The following is a 20236-nucleotide window of genomic DNA, read 5'->3' on the forward strand; positions in this document are numbered from 1 at the left end:
GCTATGTTGATAACAATTCAATTCAACTACCAATAACCAGTCTTTCTGAGCATGGCTGGATCCTCCCACAAAATCTGTCATAGGTCACATGTCCACTGCAGTCAGAGTAAACTAGACAAACACAGACAACAGGCCAGGCTCAATCAGAAACAAACCAGGAAGACAAAGAAGCATGGTCCAACAACAAGGAAAAACCAACATAAAGACATGCTTAAACACAGGACAGAAGAGTAAAGACAAAGACACATAAGTGGAAATAAAAGAGGTTAGGAGGGCAAACAGGCTACCAGAGGTATATCTGCAAAGACAGTAGGAGTGGATGATCAAAGTTAGAGGGGAGGAAGGATGCCAGTGGGGGGTGAGGAGGGGCAAGTTCATGCGAAGGTCATGCACTGGCATTCCACGATGCATGGTCAGGGAAGGGGGGAAGATAAAGAAGTATGGGCTTGTGGATGTAGTGATTGAGGTAAAGAAGTGATGAAGGTGAGATGATTTCTAATTCTGTGTGAAAACGAAGATGAGGAGGAGGGAGAAGACTTCTGTTTACTTCCACAGAAAGAGAATGAATGTCTAAGATACACTTCCTGGGTTTCTGTGTAACAACATGATCCAGGTAGGGAGCCTCTGTGATTGGTTCACCCAAAGGTGACACATACTGCATCTTCCAAGGCAGCAGCAATGGGGTTCCAAGGGTCTCAGCACAGCACAATACAACACATACAGTCTTGATGATAACATATCATTCACTCACATTCTCTCGCTCTCTCTCTCCATTTCTTCTCTCTCTCTCTTTCTTTCTCTCTTCCTCTTTCTCTCTCTCTCTCCATTTCTCTCTCTCTCTCTCTCTCTCTCTCCATTTCTCTCTCTCTCTCTCTCTCTCTCTCTCTCTTCCTCTCTCTCTCTTTCTCTCCATTTCTCCCTCCCTCCCTCCCTCCCTCCCTCCCTCCCTCCCTCCCTCCCTCCCTCCCTCCCTCTGGACCTTACCTTGCTCCAGGGGTCTGAAGCAGTGCTCAGCAGCAGGTGAGGGAGGAGGAGAGGGGGGCAGGTTTGCCGTGTCTTCAACTACAGAAAGACAAACAGATGGGGACAGACAAACATGGACAGATGATAATTTATCAGGAGTGAAGTTTGAAAACAGCTAACTAATAGACCACCCTTTGTGTGTCTGTTGAGATAGTAGCTGATTAAGCCTGGAGATGAGAGGATGAAATTAATTAGTCTTTCTGCTCTCTCTCTCTTTCTCTCTCTCTCTCTACCTGTCTCTCATGTTAATCCTTTAAAGCTCCTTTGACAGTCTCTGTGAACAGTAGAGATGTGAATTAATACTACAATGGCTGTTTTTCACTGAGTAATTCCTCCAGTGAGGATTCTCTGGTGGAAATGTCATGAAATGCGAGGTATTTTCAAGAAGCTGCATTTATATTATCAACTGTAATAGTGAATTAGCTAATAGTGGTAATACAAATTCATTACTGTAATACAAATAGGCTTACAACAGACAGCCTCTGTTGGCTCTGTTGTAGCCTCTACAGTATATCCCCATTTTGATGTGTATCTGTCAGCTCCACACGCCATAGATGTAGTATGAGGTAGATTTGCTGACAGACAGAGTCCTCACTGCTGGTTAGTATAAACTCAGCAAAAAAAGAAATGTCCCTTTTTCCGGACCCTGTCTTCCAAAGATAATTCGTAAAAATCTAAATAATCATTGTAAAAGGTTTAAACAATGTTTCCCATGCTTGTTCAATGAACCATAAATAATTAATGAACATGCACCTGTGGAACGGTCGTTAAGACACTAACAGCTTACAGACGGTAGGCAATTAAGGTCACAGTTAAGAAAACTTAGGACACTAAAGAGGCCTTTCTACCGACTCTGAAAAACACCAAAAGAAAAATGCCCAGCGTCCCTGCTCATCTGCGTGAACGTGCCTTAGGCATGCTGCAAGGAGGCATGAGGACTACAGATGTGGCCAGGGCAATAAATTGCAATGTCCGAACTGTGAGATGCTTAAGACAGTGCTACAGGGAGACAGGACGGACAGCTGATCGTCCTCGCAGTGGCAGACCACGTGTAACAACACCTGCACAGGATCGATTCATCCGAACATCACACCTGCGGGACAGGTACAGGATGGCAACAACAACTGCCTGAGTTAAACCAGGAACGCACAGTCCCTCCATCAATGCTCGGGCTGTCCGCAATCGGCTGTGAGAGGCTGGACTGAGGGCTTGTAGGCCTGGCAGGTCCTCACCAGACATCACCGGCAACAACATCGCCGATGGGCACAAACCCACCGTCGCTGGACCAGACAGGACTAGCAAAAAGTGCTCTTCACTGACGAGTTGCGGTTATGTCTCACATGGGGTGATGGTCGGATTCGTGTTTATCGTCGAAGGAATGAGCGTTACACCGAGGCCTGCACTCTGGAGCGGGATCGATTTGGAGGTGGAGGGTTTGTCATGGTCTGGGGCAGTGTGTCACAGCATCATCAGATTGAACTTGTTGTCATTGCAGGCAATCTCAACGCTGTGTATTACAGGGACGATATCCTCCTCCCTCATGTGGTACCCTTCCTGCAGGATCATCCTGACATGACCCTCCAGCATGACAATGCCACCAGCCATACTGCTTGTTCTGTGCGTGATTTCCTGCAAGACAGGAATGTCAATGTTCTGCCAGCGAAGAGCCCGGATCTCAATCCCATTCAGCACGTCTGGAACCTGTTGGATCGAAGAATGAGGCCTAGGACCATTCCCCCCAGAAATGTCTGGCAGGTGCCTTGGTGGAAGAGTGGGGTAACATCTCACAGCAAGAACTGGCAAGTCTGGTGCAGTCCATGAGGAGGAGATGCACTGCAGTATTTAAAGCAGCTGGTGGCCACACCAGATACTGACTGTTACTTTTGATTTTGAACCCCCTTTGTTCAGGGACACATTATTCCATTTCTGTTAGTCACATGTCTATGGAACTTGTTCAGTTTATGTCTCAGTTGTTGAATCTTGTTGTTCATACAAATATTTACACATGTTAAGTTTGCTGAAAATAAACGCAGTTGACAGTGAGAGGATGTTTCTTTTTTTGCTGAGTTTAGATGTGCTGACAGAGAGACGTCCCATCAGGGGATAGAGAGGCTCAGGTGTGTGCACAGACCCTATTTATTACTGCAACAACACACTCACTCATTGCAAAGCAAGCTAGTTACAGAGCCTCCCAAAGACATGACTGACATTTGGAAAAGAGGAAATGCTATCAGCTGATCGTTAATGTTGATGATTGATGTAAATCTTCTCGTTAGCTAGTTAGTTTTTATGATTGTGATTTAACTTCAATGCTCTTAAGTAATGACTTCATAATATAGCCTAATATTCATGATCTTCTAACTCGTGATATATGGCTGTCTGGCTAGTGGCTTGTGTGGGTTTTTTAGTATAGGGAGGTTAGCTAGAATCTAGATGATAGGTGAGAATTGTCTGTTAATTGAATGATTAGAATATTCCTCCCTGAAACATATAATTGTATGGAATTGTCTGAGCTTGGTGCCGACCTGACTAGAGATTTGGGAGAGAACGGGGAGTACGTCTCAAGGACAAGGTCACTATCTCTGTCGGATGGGTAGTGAGACAGACAGTGTGTGCGTAGCAGGACATGTGTGTGCGTCTGTTTGTGTGCATGTGTGGGTATGTGGGTATGTGTGTATGTGAGTCTGTTTGTGTGTGTGTGTGTGTGTGCGTATGGCTGTGTGAATGTGTGGGCGTGAGAAGTCAGTATAAAATGAATTGTTTTGTATTCTTGACTTTAGAACGTACTCCCCTTTAGAACAAATTATTTGGAAATCAGGAGGTGCTGGAACAAAAAGTGGGCGTGAGAGGGTGGTGACCTGGGGAGCTCTGATGCTCCGGAACACATGAGGAAAAAGGAACACATGAGGAAAAAGAAATACACCTTTATAATAGCACATTGCATGCATAGCCTATGAGCACACCTCCATATAGTGGCATAGAGTAGTGGAGTAGAGGCGCTTGCAAGTTGCACACACAGGGAACATTCTTAGTAGCCTAGTGTCCTGGAAATAGGTGGCCTTTTATAAATGCATTTAATGCAATTCTACATCATTTTTTATGACTGGAGACTTTGGCAGAAACTTTTTTCATAGGCCTACCTCACAAATGATCGAAAAGACAGGCTACTTTCACACAGACAAACTGAGATCAATAAAAACAACCTAGTCTTGATCCATCAACAGCCTAGGCCTAGGTGAATGGAGACAAACATGTTGTAATATACTGTAAGGAGGAAATGATAGTCCTAACAAAGCTTTCCAGTTTCACGTCCATGCCAAAAGCCTATCTCTCTCTTGTTTTAAGGATTGGCGTTCCGTCAACGGGACAGTTGTAAATCATGCAGCGTGTTATGTCAAGATCGCTGATTTTAGAGAAACAACAAATGTCGGTACATAGAAGTGTCTTATATCGGCTGAAAGCTTAAATTCTTGTTAATATAACTGCAGTGTCCAATTTACAGTAGCTTTTACCGCGAAAAAATGCCATGTTTGAGGAGAGCTCTTAACAACAAAAAACTTTTTTTCACCGCAATAGGTAAGATAAATTCACCTCTGAAGGTGAAATGTGTACTTACATTCTGAAATCTTGCTCTGATTTATCATCCAAAGGATCCCAGAGATAACATGAAGTGTCGGTTTCATATCCTAAAAAGGTTCCTATAGCATGCACTATCGATTTTGTATTTCCACTCAGACAATTTGCAAAGTAAGGAATCTGTGAAAATCTCACCTTAAACGTTGTTTCAACGATTCAAATCACAATTGTATGTATTCCTGAGAGATCTTAGAAGGTAACAAGACTTCACTATCCCTATCATGAGGGGTGTAGTATATCCTATAGGACACCATATTTGGTCAGAGAACAAAGCCTTCATGGCACACCAATGACGTGGGCGGTCATCACTTGATCGACTGTATCTTTGTCAATTAAGCACCAATCGGTGCTTAACAAAGCTAGCTATATAGCCAATGAGCTGGGCTTTACGGAAACCATGTATCTGACGTAAAATGTAGCTACTAACCTTGTGCGACAGTAAGCCTTTTCATTTTGGACCAAAATTATAAGAATATTCAGAGTTATGAAGTTATGAAAACTGGTTGTTTTGCAAACGTTGAACTTATAATATGGCTACTAATACTTGGAAAGCTAAATCAAAGTCCAAGTATACAGATTTGACGATATTCTTGCAGAAAAATGTAATATGAATGCGAATGTCTCCTTCACGATTTGCCCAAATGTACCTGGGGACTTCACACTAAAAGTATTGTAGTTCACTCATACTTGAAGTTATCCATCTGAAACTTTGCACATACACTGCTGCCACCTTGTGGACACGTGATGGCTAGAACTGTGACCTTTCTCATGCATTTCAAAGATGGCGGTATAAAAATACAGATTGTTTTTTCTTTGTATTTTCTTCTAGCAGATCTATTGTGTTATATTCTCCTACATTCAATTCACATTTACACAAACTTTTAAGTGTTTCCTTTCAAATGGTAACAAGAATATGCATATCCTTGTTTCAGGGCCTGAGCTACAGGCAGTTAGATTCATTACACAGGGGTACCTTGTGCTGTGGACAATAAAAGGCCACACAAAAATGTGCAGTTTTGTCACACAACACAATGTCACAGATGTCTCAAGTTTTGAGGGAGTGTGCATTTGGCATGCTGACTGCAGAAAAGTCTACCGGAGCTGTTGCCAGATAATTAAATGTTCATTTATCTACCATAAGCCGCCTCCAATGACATTTTAGAGAATTTGGCAGTATGTCCAACTGGCCTCACAACGGCAGACCACGTATAATCACGTCAGCCCAAGACTGCCACATCTGGCTTCTTCACCCTTGGGATCGTTTGAGACCAGCCACCCGGAGAGCTGATGAAACTGAGGAGTATTTCTGTCTGTAATAAAGCCCTTTTTGGGGAAAAACAAATTCTGATTGGTCAGCACCTGGCTCCCCAGTGGGTGGGCCTGGCACCCAAGTGGGTGGGCCTATGCCTTCTCAGGCCGTCATGGCTGCGCCCCTGACCAGTCATGTGATATCTATAGACTAGGGCCTAATGAATTTGTTTCAATTGACATATTTCCTCATATGAACTACAACTCGTTAATATCTTTGAAATTGTTTCATGTTGCGCTTATATTTATGTTCAGTATAGTTTGTAAAACAATATTCACTCAATAGGCCTCTTTGGGAGTTGATAGGATAATTAGCAGTTGACAGGGTATAAATAGGTTCACGGTAGGAAAACGGTTACGGTCAGCTAAAATCTAAAAAATAACTATAACTTTAGCAAATGTATTTTTATATATCAGGGGTGCTGCAGAACCTCCAGCACCCTTCTCAGGGCTATGATTCGATATAAGAAATAACTGATGAAGTGCTGCTGTGCTTCAGCCAACCAGAGCGAATATCGATGATGGTGTAAATCAAGCATTAATCAAATGTTATGCTGCTGTGGCAGTACTGTTTATATTTAAACTAGGTATCTCGCTACACAAACTCAACCGGTGACCTCGTCAAGACATGCATGTTTGGATACCGGGCGCACGCAATCTCCCAACTGGGCAGACTGGGAAAAAGGCACATCCGGGCGCACGTGAGGGCCGTACAGGGCAGACCAACTGACGGTAGGGTGATGAACTTGACGTCACAATGACTTTGGGGCAGTCAGTTCAGAACAACAATGACATAAACTGTATAAAAATGTTTGAAATATATATACCACCACCCAAAAGGGCACTTGGCGAGTGGGAAAGCAAAGGGGCAGGTGCTCAGGCAGACCCCTATCTGTGCAGGTGCATGGAGAGGCTACTACATGTTGAGGGTCAATGTTGCTAAGTGGACTCCAGATAGCTGATCTGGGATCTGTTCTGCTTTGCTCTGGGTTTACTCCCCCACCACTACCACCATGTTAGATCTTCTCTGACAGCTGTCCGGTCCAAGCACTGCTCTCTAACCCCTACGCACGCACACGCACACGCACACACGCACGCACACACACGCACGCACGCACACACACACACACACCCACCAACAGCACCATTTTAGTCCATTGACATCAGCCTAAAGGACTTCTATGTCACTTTCAGAATAGCTATGCTCCCTCTGGAGGGGTGGGCTGGGACATGTCCTGAGTGTGTGTGTGTGTGTGTGTGTGTGTGTGTGTGTGTGTGTGTGTGTGTGTGTGTGTGTGTGTGTGTGTGTGTACCTGACTGCAGTCTTGTCTCCTGTTCTCCCTTCAGTACTGCCACTGCTTCTGCTGTCACCTCTTGCACGATTCGTGCAGAAACTTGCTCTGTGGGACACACACACATAGACACACACACACACAGTTAGACACACAGGCACCCACAGTCATCAGTGATGTCTAGACCAACTTTATCTTGCTAATCATAGCGTGTCAAGGAAATATTTACTTATGGTCAGTACTTATTGATTGATAATTAATTTAATGATTGCTTTCTGTCTATCTAAGGCTGGATGTTTAATATGCAGAGAACCGTGGTGAGAAAAAAAAATCTAAATTGAAATATGAAATAGGCTATCTATACTTGTAGAATTGGCAGCATTCTAACTGCAGGCATCACCATGGAAACACTGGTTCAGACAGGAAGCAGCCAAACCTACTGGCCAATCAGAAATGGCTCTGGGCATGGGCCTGTGATTGGCTGAACTTTGAGTCAACAAACGTGTGGGATGCCCAGGGTTATACTCACTAGGAACCAAACGGAAGCAACGGAAGCAGTTTACTATGGTGTGCACTAATGAACATGACCCGGATACCCTCCACTGGTCACAAACAATTTCATCTAGATGATACCTTTACCCATTAGACATAGGTTTACAGTACAATCATTAAAATAGCATGAAGAAGATGTCAAGTAATTGTAAAACTGATGTGGAGTGGACTGAGTTCAGAAGAACATAGATTTATATGTATGTGTGTGTGTGAGAGAGAGTGTGCTTGTGTGTGTGTGTGTGTACTTGCGTGTGTGTGTGTGTATGTAGGGTTTGTGTATATATGTTGAAATGTAAACCTTGGTGAGCCATACATCCGTGATTCCTGTGCATATGGACTCCAATATATACTGTAGATCCATACCACATCCTTTATTTTACACTCATGAGTTTTACTGTCATAATATAGAGTTTTTGAGAATGTCAGTCTCCTAAACCGTGTAATTGACATGGCAACAGTGTATTTCAGTGGGATTAGTTACTTGGCGGTGGAAAGCTTTTGTTGTCACGACGTGGAGCTGTTTCAGGACCATTTCCCACCCACCAGACACTCACGCGCACATGCACACACACACACATGCACAAACACACACACATACATATGTAAGTCTTCCAGGAACACTCACCCACTCAAATGAGCCTGCTTTCTGTGGTTCCATTTTACAGAGAAAATGACTGTCATACCCACATGGACAAATACATACCATTTCCAAACCCAGCTGTCATTACAGTCTATTTAATCCATTAATAAACAGAAGCTATTTGAGAAAAGGTAAAAACCTAAGCGAGATTGTTTTAATGACTTCAGTAGGAGTTATACCTGCTAAGTATTTGAAAAATATAACAGAACAGTCAATGCTGAAAATCCAGGAGCATCAATCAACAGCCTACCAGATACTGGTCAACGTTCTCAGATCTCCACCCTGAGATCACATCATGAAACTGTGTTTCATGTCTTGAATCTCAATCCCTCCCAGCCCAGTGATGTTGTGCCTGATGCATTGATGTAGCTCAAACGAGCTGAACAGGAGAGTCAAAAGATGGACAGGGAGGAGAAGAAAAAGAAGAGATGATTTCACCACAGAGCCACTGAGACAGTATTAACAGATTCCTCCAAATCAAATCAAATTGTATTGGTCCAGCCTTCACCTCTTTGATCTGGGTCAGATTGCCTTAGCAGATCAACCACACAGCATGACATTCCAACAAACACAGTCCAGTCTCAAACGGCAACCTATTGTCTATGTTGTACTTCTTTTAACCAGAGCCTAATGGGCCATTTTCAGTGTCCGCATAGAAGCAAAGCAAATTGCCATCGTCAGCGGTTCTATGCCCTTTCTAGTAATTCTCTTACTTTGTCTTTATCCTGATTCCTGACACCATAACGTCATTCTATTCTAGAGCCCATAGCTTGGCGATGATGAACTCCCTCCCTCCAAACAGACAGATATGCGCCCTCCAAACAGACAGACATGCCCTCACCTAGACAGATACCCACTCCCTCCCTCCCCACTCCCTCCCTCCTCACAGAATGGGCAGTGATGTGTCCTGCATCCAGATCAAATTCTGCCTCAAAGGCATACGACGACACATGCTCACACACACCTCCAACACACATGCACACACACACCTCCAACACACATGCTCACACACACATGCTCACACACACCTCCAACACACATGCACACACAGCAGCACCAGGTCGTTGGGTTCATTCCAGTGAAACAGCAGTTTACTAGCTGACAGACACAAACCACACACACACACACACACACACACACACACACACACACACACACACACACACACACACACACACACACACACACACACACACACACACACACACACACACACACACACACACACACACACACACACACACACACACACACACACACACAGCAATAAACTCATCTACTGTCTACTCTAATTCGAATGATAGCTGTCTTCTTCAGTCTTGTTTCAGCCCTTCCCTACAGAATGATGTTGAGTCAAAAACCATTCACAGTGACAGCTCTTACTTCTCTTACCAAGTTTGTCTCATTGGCCTTAACACATTAATAAATAAATAAAAAACATGAACAAATAAAAATATGGTACATTATATGTCAATAAAACCCCAGTATAAAAGAGAAGAACAGTTATATTCTAATCCAAAGCCACAACTACAGTCCCCCCAGGCATGCAGACAATGCTGTACTGAGCTACACTACCAGGACAGAAAAAGGTTATTTTATTACCTGTACTGGTCAGACAAGACTAGACCAGTAGAGCAAAGCGAAAACAGACTCCCCTTGAGTAGAGACCTGCGGCAGCCACAGAGTCAGACACACTGCCAAACGCAGGATTGCACCTCACCGCAGGGTGGAGAGGGGAGAAAGAGAGAGAGAGAGAGAGAGAGAGAGAGAGAGAGAGAGAGAGGGAGGGCAGAGAGAGAGCGAGAGAGAGAGAGAGAGACAGCCGGCGAGATACCACCGCCAAAACTCTGTGTGAAGGGAACAGAGCTGTTGCCACAGCAACACACAGCCTAAGTGGTCTGGGCCCGGTCTAATTCTGAGCTTTGGTTGCTCTGTTCCCATCCTCAGTCCCTCCCCTCATCTCCCCTCTCTCTCAATGTCTGAGAGCTCAGCTGCCACACCCATCCCCAACATGATGCTGCCAAAGGTACTGACTGACTAACTGACTGAATAACTGTACCTCTGTACATGGTGAAGCTCAAGAAAACCATGACAACTGTGTCCTCCACAACCACTTGAAAATAAAACCAAAACCACCCCAACAGACAAGAGTCAAAACAACAGAGTCAAATATCAGTTAACAACATCCTAAAGCCCAATACACAGATAACGTTGGTGGTTACTAACAGTATAGTCAATATTGAAATAACATTACAGTTTGTGTTGAAGTGTTATACAGATGTGAAAGTCTGTAAATGTTCACAGCATACTACATTGGATGACTAGCAATGTGGCAGGTATTCAAACTACACATCTCACTTATCCAGTGGACACAGCAGGCCTCCTAACAGGGTAATACTGCTGCCCGCTGCCTTCCTTAACAAGCAGCATGAGAGAAGCTGTAAAATGCTAAAACAACATCAGAAGTGAGATGCTAAAACAACATCAGAAGTGAGATGCTAAAACAACATCAGAAGTGAGATGCTAAAACAACATCAGAAGTGAGATGTTAATTAGCCAATGTCTTTCCTCTCATCAGCACTCACTGACATAGTGTTTTGCACGTTCATGGATCTTAGTGATCCAAGATGGGTTCGCAGTGCAGACGCTGTTTGTCGTTCTCCCCGTGTAAATGTATTTTTTGAATCTTTTTTTGTATGTATTTCAATATATTTTCAATCTCTTTTTCAATTTTGAATTTTTTAAATTAAATATACCTTCCGGCAACCCGCCTCACTTAGCTAGCTCTCCCAATCAACACCTGTGATTGCTTTATGCCTCGCTTTATGTCTCTCTCTAATGTCAATATGCCTTGTATACTGTTGTTTAGGAGAGTTATCATTGTTTTAGTTTACTGCGAAGCCCCTAGTCCCACTCAACATTCCTCAGATACCTCTTTTGTTCCACCTCCCACACCCCCGCTACATATTCGTCGCCAGACCCACTGGCACCAGGTCATCTACAGGTCACTGCTAGGTAAAGCCTCGCCTTATCTCAGCTCACTGGTCACCATAGCAGCACCCACCCGTAGCACGCGCTCCAGCAGGTATATCTCACTGGTCATCCCCAAAGCCAACACCTGCTTTGGCCGCCTTTCCTTCCAGTTCTCTGCTGCCAATGACTGGAACGAATTGCAAAAATCACTGAAGTTGGAGACTGTATTCCATGTGTAACTCTGTGTTGTTGTTTGTGTCGCACTGCAGTTGTAAATGAGAACTTGTTCTCAACTGGCCTACCTGGTTAAATAAAGGTGAAATATATGTATATTTTTAACATAATACATAACACAGCAAAATGTCATTGTGTCATGCAGTGTTCTGTAATGGTTGGGTGTAGCTGGATTATGTGTTTGCATAAGTAAAAGGATTCAAATCTCTGTGAAAAAAATGTACATTTACATACATCCTATTCTTTATATGCCGAACACTTACCTGAAGACCATAGAAGGCACTTGGCATTTAGACAACACATAATAGTACAACGGCTTCAGTGACCTCGCTAAAAGTCAATGTCTTTGAAAGACAGTTGTAATAATACGTTCCATCGCTACAGAGTGTGGGAATTAAATGTCAACAAAATTGTAAATGGACATAGATTAACAGATGCTCTAGGCAATGTTTGAAACAGACTAATGGAGCACTGGCCACACTATCCAGGCTAGATACTAATGGAGCTCATCCCACAGGGTACAGTGTACTTGTGGTGATAAAACAGAAGATACTCTTTGGCTGACTTCCTTACTGCTTCTTCTTGACCAATAGTATGGCAAGACTGGTCTTCAACAGTGCATGGTATTCAATCTAACAGGCTAGGTGACTGATGCTGTCTAAATGAATAATAGACATGAAAGGTCTGGTCCTGGCAACATACTGCAGTTAAAATAGAGGTACAGGAGGTTAATACGACTCCTGGCAGAGTTGTTGAATGGGTTTCGGTTCTGTAAATGGTGGAAAGTGGAGGTAGTAGGTAGTGGTAGGTTCTGTGTGTCAGCAGAAATATAAATGTAAAGGCAGAAAGATTGCAGGGACAATAGACAAAACAATAGAGCTTTGGCAAACTAAATTGTAGAGGAGCCGCTGCCATGGCAACAAGAGGAGGGAACGGAGTGGGGTATAGTCAGTGTGTGTGGAGAGGGGTGTGTGTGTTTGTGTGTGTGTCTCGCTCTGGGAAAACAGAGATTTTCACCCTTAATTGCCACAGTAATAATGGATAATGAATCTACTAAGGGTGCTTCAATGTTCACTGTTCCTCCCACACAGTGAGAGGTAGGGGCCCGCTTAGTGCCTGCTGGACCCACACACGCACACACACTCAGAAAGACCAACCAAACAGAATGACCAACCCCTGTGTGTGTGTGTGTGTGCGTGTATGTGTGTGTGTGTGTTCTAATTGACAGGTACTACTCGACCACATTGTATACACACACACAGTTTTGACAATACTGGTCAATACAGATGAAGTATGTGGGTATAATACAGTAGTTATAAAAGCTCTGTCCCTGAGTCTCTAATATCAGGTGTCCTTACCAGCCGTAACTGCATGGTCTCCATTGAAGCAGTTCTCTCTGGAGGTGTAGGAGGGGGGTGCTGCTCCATGGGCCGTCCCTGGCTGGCACGCCCTGTATGAGGGGGGGTAGCCGTTAGCCCCGTGGGCTGGGGGGGGAGAGGGGTCCTGTGCCCCTGACGTGTCCCAATGGGGGTGGCTGTCCTCAGGTTGGCGACTGTCTGCCATGATGGGGGTCAGTGGCGGCCAGGGAGGTCTTTCCTTTTGGCTGGGAGAAGAAGGAGCGTATTACTTTATTTTCTATTGTCACTGTACAGAGAGATGAATCTATCAGCTTTTTCTCCAACCCCCTTGAGACACACACCCACAGAGGGGTTGGAGCACAGGGTGAGCTGCAGTGTGAGTATATGGTCATGTCATGGCAAATAATAGTGGTGGCATAATGGCTACTAACACTAGAATCGCCACAGCCGTTTTTTAGGTGTTATGGCACAATGGCTATTAACAGTTTGGCAGGGAGAAGAGACTATACAAATGTGTTCCTTAGATGGGGTATGAAAAGACACTGTGATAGCATGGTCATGTCACTGTCTTTATAATAATGGTGGCACATAATGGCTATAAACACTTTGGTAGGGAAACAGAAGGTATTGATGGGGTGGAGGAAAACCAAAGGACATCATTCAAATTCAAAACACTGTTTCGCCTCGGGTCACGAATCACCCCCCTCATCTATAGACAGACTGGAGTGCTGGTTTATGGACATCAGATCACAGGGCAGCTCTCTCTCTCTCTCTTTCTCCCTCTCTCTCTCTCTCTCTCTCTCTCTCCACACTCATACTCAGGGCTGTGATTGAGTTACACAGACACTGAAGGTCTCGGCTGCTGCTGCCTGCCTTGGTGTCATCCTGTTCTGATTCACAGCTAGCTGCACCACTGACATGAAATAGAGCCTCAGCCCTCTCTGAGAAATCAATAGGACTTTATGGAGCTGCTGTCAACCATAGCACCTCCGTACAACCCAGTGAAATATATATGACCCACATACACACACATGCGGCATGCACACAGACATACACACAAGAAATTGTAATTTGTCAATAGGAGTATAAAGCAGCATGCAATATTGTGAACCAATCACAGGGAGGAAATAGATATGTTCACAGTAAATCTGTTGTAGGGGTCAAAGGACAGAGGATAATGCCCTCCTGCTCATTGAGTGAGTGTGTGTGTGCCCAAGAGTACAGCCAGCTCTCTGAGCTCAGAGCACAGCAGCCTCATCGACACGGTGCCCCACTGAGAGTAAGATCGCCCACGGGCAACAAGGGATAAAAAATATAATAAACAGCAACAGAGAGGATATCGATTCAGCCAATCACAGGCCAGGAGCTTGGTGGGCAAAGCAAAGCACTAGATAATGGAACCAAAGACCGATGCCTTGTTTCAGTACGGTGCTTACAGCTTACAGTATACAACACAGCCAGCCCCACAGTGCCATTTAGTCCAACCACTGCTATTCCATCGACAGAATAGTAGTGACTGACTCCAGAACAGACCAGCCTGGGTAAGCATCAAAATGATATATCTGTTGGCGTAAAGATGGCAAAATGGCAGCTCTGCTTCTAGCTCCTAAGCAACTTTGCAGGATTTTTTTTTTTTTTTTGTGTGTTATTACATACAGCCGGAAATAAACTTTGGATATAGGAGCAGCGGTAACACACCAGCATTAAGACCAGGAATACGACTTTCCCGAATTGGATCCTTTGTTCATACAGTACCCCCCAGGGCAATTTAACTTATTTCAGAGGCTGCTCCAAAACACTGCCGGCGGAGAAGGAGAAGAGGTAATCGGAGTGGACTTCTAGTTCGACACAGGAGGCGTGCACACCATCCACCGCTTCTGAGTATATTACTCACTAATGTTCAGTCTCTAGATAATAAAGTAGCAGAGCTCAGGGCGAGGATCTCCTTCCAGAAAGACATCAGGGATTGTAACATATTCTGTTACATGGAAACATGGCTCTCTCGGGATATACTGTCCCCGTCCATACAGCCAGCTGGGTTCTCAGTACAATGCACAGACAGGAATAAAGAAGAAAGAAGGTATGTTTCATGATTAGCTCCTCATGGTGTGATTGTGATAACATACAGAAACTCAAGTGCTTTTGTTCACCTGAACTAGAATACCTCACAATCAAATGCCGACCGTAGTACCTTAAAATAAAATGATCTTCGGTTATAGTCACAGCCGTGCATATTCTCCCTCAAGCCGATACCTTGATGTCTCTCAAAGAACTACACTGGACTTTATGAAAACTGGAAACCACATATCCTGAGGCTGGATTTATTGAATCAAAGCAATTTTGAGCAAAACGCTACCGAAGTTCTAACTACACATTGACTGTAGTCCTCGCTCTGTAAAAACATTGGACCACTGCTACTCAACTTTTCGAAATGCCTACAAGGCCCTCCCCCGCCATCCCTTCGGCAAATCTGATCAAGACTCCATTCTGCGGCATCTTCCTATAGGCAGAAATTCAAACAGGAAGTACCCGTGCTAAGGTCTATTCAATGCTGGTCTGACTAATCGGAATCCATGCTTTAAGATTGTTTTGATCACACGGACTGGGAAATGTTCCATGTAGCCTCTGAGAATAACATTGAAGAATACACGGATGTGGTGACTGAGTTCATTAACTTCTTGATGCTACTTGAGACGCATATGTCTCAAGTAGGCACCTGGAAATGCAAATGCGCTACGCTAAATGCTAAATGTACTCGTTAAAACTCAAACCTTGATCAAATTCACAAGCAGGGTATTGAATTAAAGCTACACTCGTTGTGAACCTAGCCAACAAGTCAGATTTTTAAAATGCTTTTCGGCGAAAGCATGAGAAGGTATTATCTGATAGCATGCACCACCTCAAAATGCCTGAATGCGACGTAAACAAAGACTCTGCTTATCCGACGCAGCACAAAACGCAGAAATAAAATATAAAACATTCATTACCTTTGACAAGCTTCTTTCTTGGCACTCCTATATGCCCCATAAACATCACTATTGGGTCTTTTTTTCGTTTAAATTGGTCCATATATACCCAAAATAGCTTTCTATGGAAGCTGTGTCATTCAGAAAAAAACATCGTTTTTAAACGCTGCGTCATTTTTTAAAATTAAAAAAGTCGACGATAAACTTTCACAAAACACTTCGAAATCCTTTTGTAATCCAACTTTAGGTATTAGTAAACGTTTATAATCTATCAAAATGATTACAGGGCGATGTATATTCAATAGCTCCTCGTCTGCAAATCAATGGCTGCCAATGTCCACATTTACAGCGTCCTGGTGGAGACTGGAAGAAACGGAAGCCAGATAGTTGGATTTTCCAACAAAAAATTCAATTGAAAATGACGACAATGGCGACATCGTGTGGAATTTGTATGAATTGCATGCAGGTCGATATTAAATTTTGTCCTCTTTTAACAACCCATGAAAGTGACTTATGGAAATTATTTTTAGCTTTCAGAGAGCAGTTTTTCTTGCGTTTTTCAATGAAACACACGATCTGTTATAGTCACAGCCGTGATTTAACCAGTTTTAGAAACTTCAGAGTGTTTTCTATCCACACATACTAATCATATGCATATACTATATTCCTGGCATGAGTAGCAGGACGCTGAAAAGTTGCGCGATTTTTAACAGAATGTTCGAAAAAGGAGGGGGTAGAAGTAAGAGGTTTTAAGAAGTGTATAGGAGATGTTGTACCCACTGTGACTATTAAAATCTACCCAAACCAGAAACCGTGGATAAATGGCAGCATTCACACAAAACTGAAAGCACGAACCACTGCATTTAACCATGGCAAGATGACTTAGAATATGGCTGAATACAAACAGTGTAGTTATTCCCGCCGTAAGGCAATCAAACTGGCAAAACGTCAGTACAGAGACAGAGTGGAGTCGCAATTCAACGGCTCAGACACGAGACGGAAGTGGCAGGATCTACAGACAATCACAGATTACAAAGGGAAAACCAGCCACGTTGCGGACACCGAAGTCTTGTTTCCGGACAAGCTAAACACCTTCTTCGCCCACTTTGAGGAAAACCCAGTGCCACCGATGCGGCCCGCTACCAAGGACTGTGGGCTCTCCTTCTCCTTGGATGACCTGAGTAATATATTTAAGCGTGTTAACCCTCGCAAGGCTGCCGACCCAGACAGCATCCCTAGCTGCGTCCTCAGAGCATGTGCTGACCAGCTGGCTGGAGTGTTTACAGATATATTCAATCTCTCGATACCCAGTCTGCTGTCCCCACCCCTCAAGATGTCCAACATTGTTCCTGTACCCAAGAAAGCAAAGGTAACTGAACTAAATTACTCTCACCCCGTAGCACTCACTTCTGTCATCATGAAGTGCTTTGAGAGGTTAGTTAAGGATCATATCACCTCTACCTTACCTGACACCCTAGACCCACATCAATTTGCTTACTGCCCCAATAGATCTACAACAAATGCAATCGACATCTCACTGCACACTGCCCTATCCCTTCTGGAAAAGAGGAGTACCTATGAAAGAATGCTGTTAATTGACTACAGCTCAGCATTCAACACCATAGCACCATCCAAGCTCATCATTAAGCTCGGGGCCCTGGGTCTGAACCCTGCCCTGTGCAACTGGCTCTTGGACTTCCTGACAGGCCGCCCCCAGGTGGTGAAGGTATGAAACTGAGGTGTTGTGTGTGCTCAGCCCCCTCCTGTACTCCCTGTTCAACAGTGACTGGGTGGCCACGCACGCCTCCAACTTAATCAACAAGTTTGTAGAAGACATAACAGTAGTAGGCCTGATTACCAACAATGACGAGACAGCCTACTGGGAGGAGGTGAGGGCCCTGGAAGAGCGGTGCCAGGAAAATTACGTCTCACTGATTGTCAACAAAACATTCAGTGAGACGTTAAAACCCTCACAAACCTTTACAGATGTACAATTGAGAGCATCCTGTCGGGCTGTATCACCACCTGGTACGGCAACTGCACCACCCACAACCGCAGGGCTCACAAGAGGGTAGTGCGGTCTGCCCAACGCATCACCGGGGGCAAACTACCTGCCCTCCAGGACACCTACAGCACCCGGTCACAGAGAGGCCAAAAAGATCATCAAGGACATCAACCACCCGAGCCACGGCCTGTTCACCCCACTATCATCCAGAAAGCGAGGTCAGTACAGATGCATCAAAGCCAGGACCGAGAGACTGAAAAACAGCTTCTATCTCTAGGCCATCAGACTGTTAAATAGCCATCACTAACTGGTTTCCACCCGGTTACGCAACCCTGCACCTTAGAGGCTGCTGCCCTATATACATAGACTTGGAATCAATGGCCACTTTAATAATGGAACAGTAGTTAGTCACTTTAATAAGGTTTACATACTGCTTTACTCATCTCGTATGTATATACTGTATTCTATTCTATTGTATTTTAGTCAATGCCACTCCGACATTGCTCAATCTAATATAATAATAATAATATATTTATTTTACTTTTAGATTTGTGTGTATTGTTGTGAATTGTTAGATACTACTGCACTATTGGTTAGGAACACAAGCATTTCGCTCCACCCGCAATAACATCTGCTAAATACTGTATGTGTATGTGGCCAATAAAATGTGATTTGATGAGCAGACATACACAAGTCTCTGAGCATTAAGTTAAAACATCGCCTTGATTTCATTTTATATTGATATTTTAGTTATTTAACATGCGCTCTTATCCAGAGCAACTTACCATCGTGAGTACATGCATTTTCCTACTTTTCATACTGGTCCCCGTGAGAATCGAACCCACAACCCTATAAGGTTCTATCTAAAATAAATATTATTCTTAGTTCCGAAAAGTTCCGAATCTGCATTGGTTTGAATTGTGTAAGCACATTTTTATCTTGTATTATTAAAAAAAAACTTAACAACATGAATTACGGTATTTGCAAACCACACCCCCAAATATTCAAATGAGCACCCTTCTCTACATTATGAAGTAGCTGGGCTTGGTGTGGGCTAGTCTGTGCTGGGATTGTTGGGGGCTAGCCCATTTTGGGCTTGGTGTGGGCTAGCCTGTGTTGGGCTTGGTGTGAGCTGGACCGTGTTGGGCTTGGTGTAGGCTGGCCCATCATGGGCTTGTTGTGGGCTAGTCTGTGCTGGGCTTGGTGTGGGCTAGACCGTGTTGGGCTTGGTGTGGGCTGGTGTTGGCTAGCCTGTGCTGGGCTGGTGTAGGCTTGTTGTGGGCTAGCCGGTGTCGGGCTGATGTGGGCTTGGTCTGGGTTAGCACGCGTTTGGCTGGTGTGGGCTTGGTCTGGGTTAGCCCGTGTTTGGCTGGTGTGGGCTTGGTCTGGGTTAGCCCGCGTTTGGCTGGTGTGGGCTAGGTCTGTGTTAGCCTGTGTTTGGCTGGTGTGGGCTTGGTCTGTGTTAGCCCATGTTTGGCTGGTGTGGGATTGGTCTGGGTTAGCCCGTGTTTGGCTGGTGTGGGATTGGTCTGGGTTAGCCCGTGTTTGGCTGGTGTGGGATTGGTCTGGGTTAGCCCGTGTTTGGCTGATGTGGGATTGGTCTGGGTTAGGCCATGTTTGGCTGGTGTGGGATTGGTCTGGGTTAGCCCGTGTTTGGCTGGTGTGGGATTGGTCTGGGTTAGTCCGTGTTTGGCTGGTCTGGGTTAGCCCGTGTTTGGCTGGTGTGGGATTGGTCTGGGTTAGCCCGTGTTTGGCTGGTGTGGGATTGGTCTGGGTTAGCCCGTGTTTGGCTGGTGTGGGATTGGTCTGGGTTAACACGTGTTTGGCTGGTGTGGGCTTGGTGTGAAACAGCCCCTGTTCACCTTGCCCACGAAAGAACCACATGGGTCCAATGGGGTAATGTTTGCTGGGATGACACACACACATACTATCCACAGTAATGGCGGCCACAGCCATATTATGGCTAGGAAAAGCCCTACTCTACACCCTCACCAGACACCAGACAGTATCTTCCAACCAAAGACATGGGCCTGTATTCACAAAATGTCCCAGAGTAGGAGTGATGTTCTAGGATCAGTTTAGTATTTTAAAGCACTCGTACTCTGAGATGCTTTGTTAATATGGGCCGGCCCATCTCTTCATGACCGTGGTGGGAAGATGCGGTCAAAGACTATACTGCAAGATTAAAACTCTGCTTAGGGTGTTGTTGTATCGGACTGATTTCAGGCCCTTTATCAAACTCTCACAAA

At 44.5% G+C, this 20236-nt stretch overlaps 1 protein-coding gene across 1 annotated transcript in view; it reads right to left on the minus strand.

Annotated features, from left to right (window-relative positions):
- LOC139401370 (microtubule-associated protein 2) overlaps nucleotides 1-20236 on the minus strand; it is an 88576-nt gene that overhangs the window by 39178 nt on the left and 29162 nt on the right. Inside the window, exons 3-5 of the mRNA XM_071145672.1 lie at nucleotides 13017-13261; nucleotides 7281-7367; nucleotides 985-1062 (exon numbers count right to left, since the gene is read on the minus strand). Of these exons, the coding sequence (XP_071001773.1) occupies nucleotides 985-1062; nucleotides 7281-7367; nucleotides 13017-13221 (370 nt within the window). The 5' untranslated portion in view covers nucleotides 13222-13261. The remainder of the gene's footprint in view (nucleotides 1-984; nucleotides 1063-7280; nucleotides 7368-13016; nucleotides 13262-20236) is intronic.

This window comes from Oncorhynchus clarkii, chromosome 3, assembly GCF_045791955.1.
Source record: "Oncorhynchus clarkii lewisi isolate Uvic-CL-2024 chromosome 3, UVic_Ocla_1.0, whole genome shotgun sequence".
Lineage (NCBI taxonomy): Eukaryota > Metazoa > Chordata > Actinopteri > Salmoniformes > Salmonidae > Oncorhynchus > Oncorhynchus clarkii.